This window comes from Adiantum capillus-veneris, chromosome 26, assembly GCF_014529385.1.
Source record: "Adiantum capillus-veneris isolate H3 chromosome 26, ASM1452938v2, whole genome shotgun sequence".
Lineage (NCBI taxonomy): Eukaryota > Viridiplantae > Streptophyta > Polypodiopsida > Polypodiales > Pteridaceae > Adiantum > Adiantum capillus-veneris.
The window spans coordinates 49,008,047-49,009,776 of record NC_140956.1 but is presented as its reverse complement, the minus strand read 5'-3'; the positions used below and the strand labels follow the sequence as shown (position 1 = coordinate 49,009,776).

Sequence of the window (1,730 nt, the reverse complement as noted above, 5' to 3'; positions counted from 1 at the left end):
GGTGTTAGGATGGCTAAGCAACACATGAATACTCCTAACTGATAGAGACCAATTATGGATCTTCATGATTTATCTATGTTGTCAGTCCCTACACTCAACCAAATAAAGGATAACCTTATACATTAATTGCCCCCAAATCCCGAATGGTCACCTGCATATAACAAAATTGATTCCAACTTGCACATTTTAGCCAGTTCAATTCCTGAAGCTACTTGAGAACAAAGCCCTCAAGATTGTTAAGATGAAAAACGCATATGTTCATCTCAAATAAAATCTGTTTCACATGCAAGGTCGTCAGAAACAGCTCTTGCAAAGCCAAAATGAGCTCTTGAAAACACCAAAAGGCAAGTAACAACTATCAGCAGAGCCATGCGAAACTTATGCTTCGCACTGCCAAAAATGGTGATACAGGAAAATGTTTGACAAAGTTTATGCGGGCAAAAAAATCATGACCCACATATATCCAAAGCTTCACCAGTGAGCCTACAAATTCTCCATTCAGGAAGTAACTTGGCACCAATGCCCTCATAAAACTTGATAGCATTCATGTTCCAATCCAAGACACACCATTCAACTCTACCATAATCGAGCGCCACAGCCAAGCGGGCCACACTTTTTAACAAGATGGTACCGAAGCCATGACCACGGTAGCACTCTCTCACATACAAATCTTCAATGTAGAAGCCAGGCTTGGCTAAGAAAGTGGAATAATTTGGAAAGAAAAGCACAAAACCTGCAATGGTGCGGTCCTCTGCAGATTTGAAAGCGAGGGCATGAGAGTCTTTGATGGGCGACTTCAAAATGATGTTATGGGCAGTTCCATGAGGATTGTGTATGTCTGAGAGGAAATTCTTCAGTGGGATGTCTGCGGAGACGGAGTTATGTGATGGGTCCTCTGCGGATGCATGTGGGTGTTCGCCGGAAGAGGATAGCTCAAGGAGGAGGACTGTGGGGCCTTGCAATGGCTCCTGCTTAAAGAGAGTTGCTTCCAGTTTCGCGACGGTCGCAACGCACATCTCTGTTAAGCGTTCAAACTCAGCTAGCTGCTGGATGAGGGCCAGCACGTGCGGCATGTCTTCTCGCCGTGCCAGCCGCACATGTGCGCTCACTACCTGCCTGAACTCCGCCATTGCTCACGAGTCGCTAGGGTTGCGCAAATGGCAACTTGCAAGGAAGCTCAGTGGCTCACTGTCTAACTCGCTTGTGGGCCGTTGGATTAAGCTTGCTGTGAGCGATTGTGAACCATTGGATCTTACGGCTCGTTCAGACTAGGCTGCCTGAAACAAAAATATCATTCGTTCGCCTTTGCAGATGCATGGCATGCATCTCCTGGTTAGACCGCTAGGGTTGCGCAAATGGCAACTTGCAAGGAAGCTCAGTGGCTCACTCTCTAACTCGCTTGTGGGCCGTTGGATTAAGCTTGTTGTGAGCGATTGTGAACCATTGGATCTTAGGGCTCGTTCAGACTCGACTGCCAGAAAAAAAAAGATTTATTAAACATTCACCTTGGCATATCAACAGGTGGCATGGCATCTCGTGGTTAGATCACAAAGTTTTGGACAGTGTGGTCATGAGATCATCGCCATACGCTATGCACACTAAAAAGCAGCCCGCCCTTCTTCGCGTCGGGGAGAGGTTGAGGTCGCCCACTTTTTGGTGGTCTCGGAAATGAGGCCTTCCATGTTTTATCCGATCGAAAACTGCTAGCGCATATTCATGCCCCTGCCTCC

The 1,730-nt window shown here is 46.8% G+C and overlaps 1 protein-coding gene across 1 annotated transcript; it reads right to left on the bottom strand.

The window, feature by feature from the left end:
• Positions 1–307: 307 nt before the first annotated feature.
• LOC147423406 (GCN5-related N-acetyltransferase 8-like) lies at positions 308–1,279 on the bottom strand. The gene has a single exon (XM_086501208.1). The coding sequence runs from the start codon at positions 1,128–1,130 to the stop codon at positions 447–449; it is 684 nt and encodes a 227-aa protein (XP_086357334.1). The 5' UTR covers positions 1,131–1,279; the 3' UTR covers positions 308–446.
• Between the last annotated feature and the right edge of the window lie 451 nt (positions 1,280–1,730).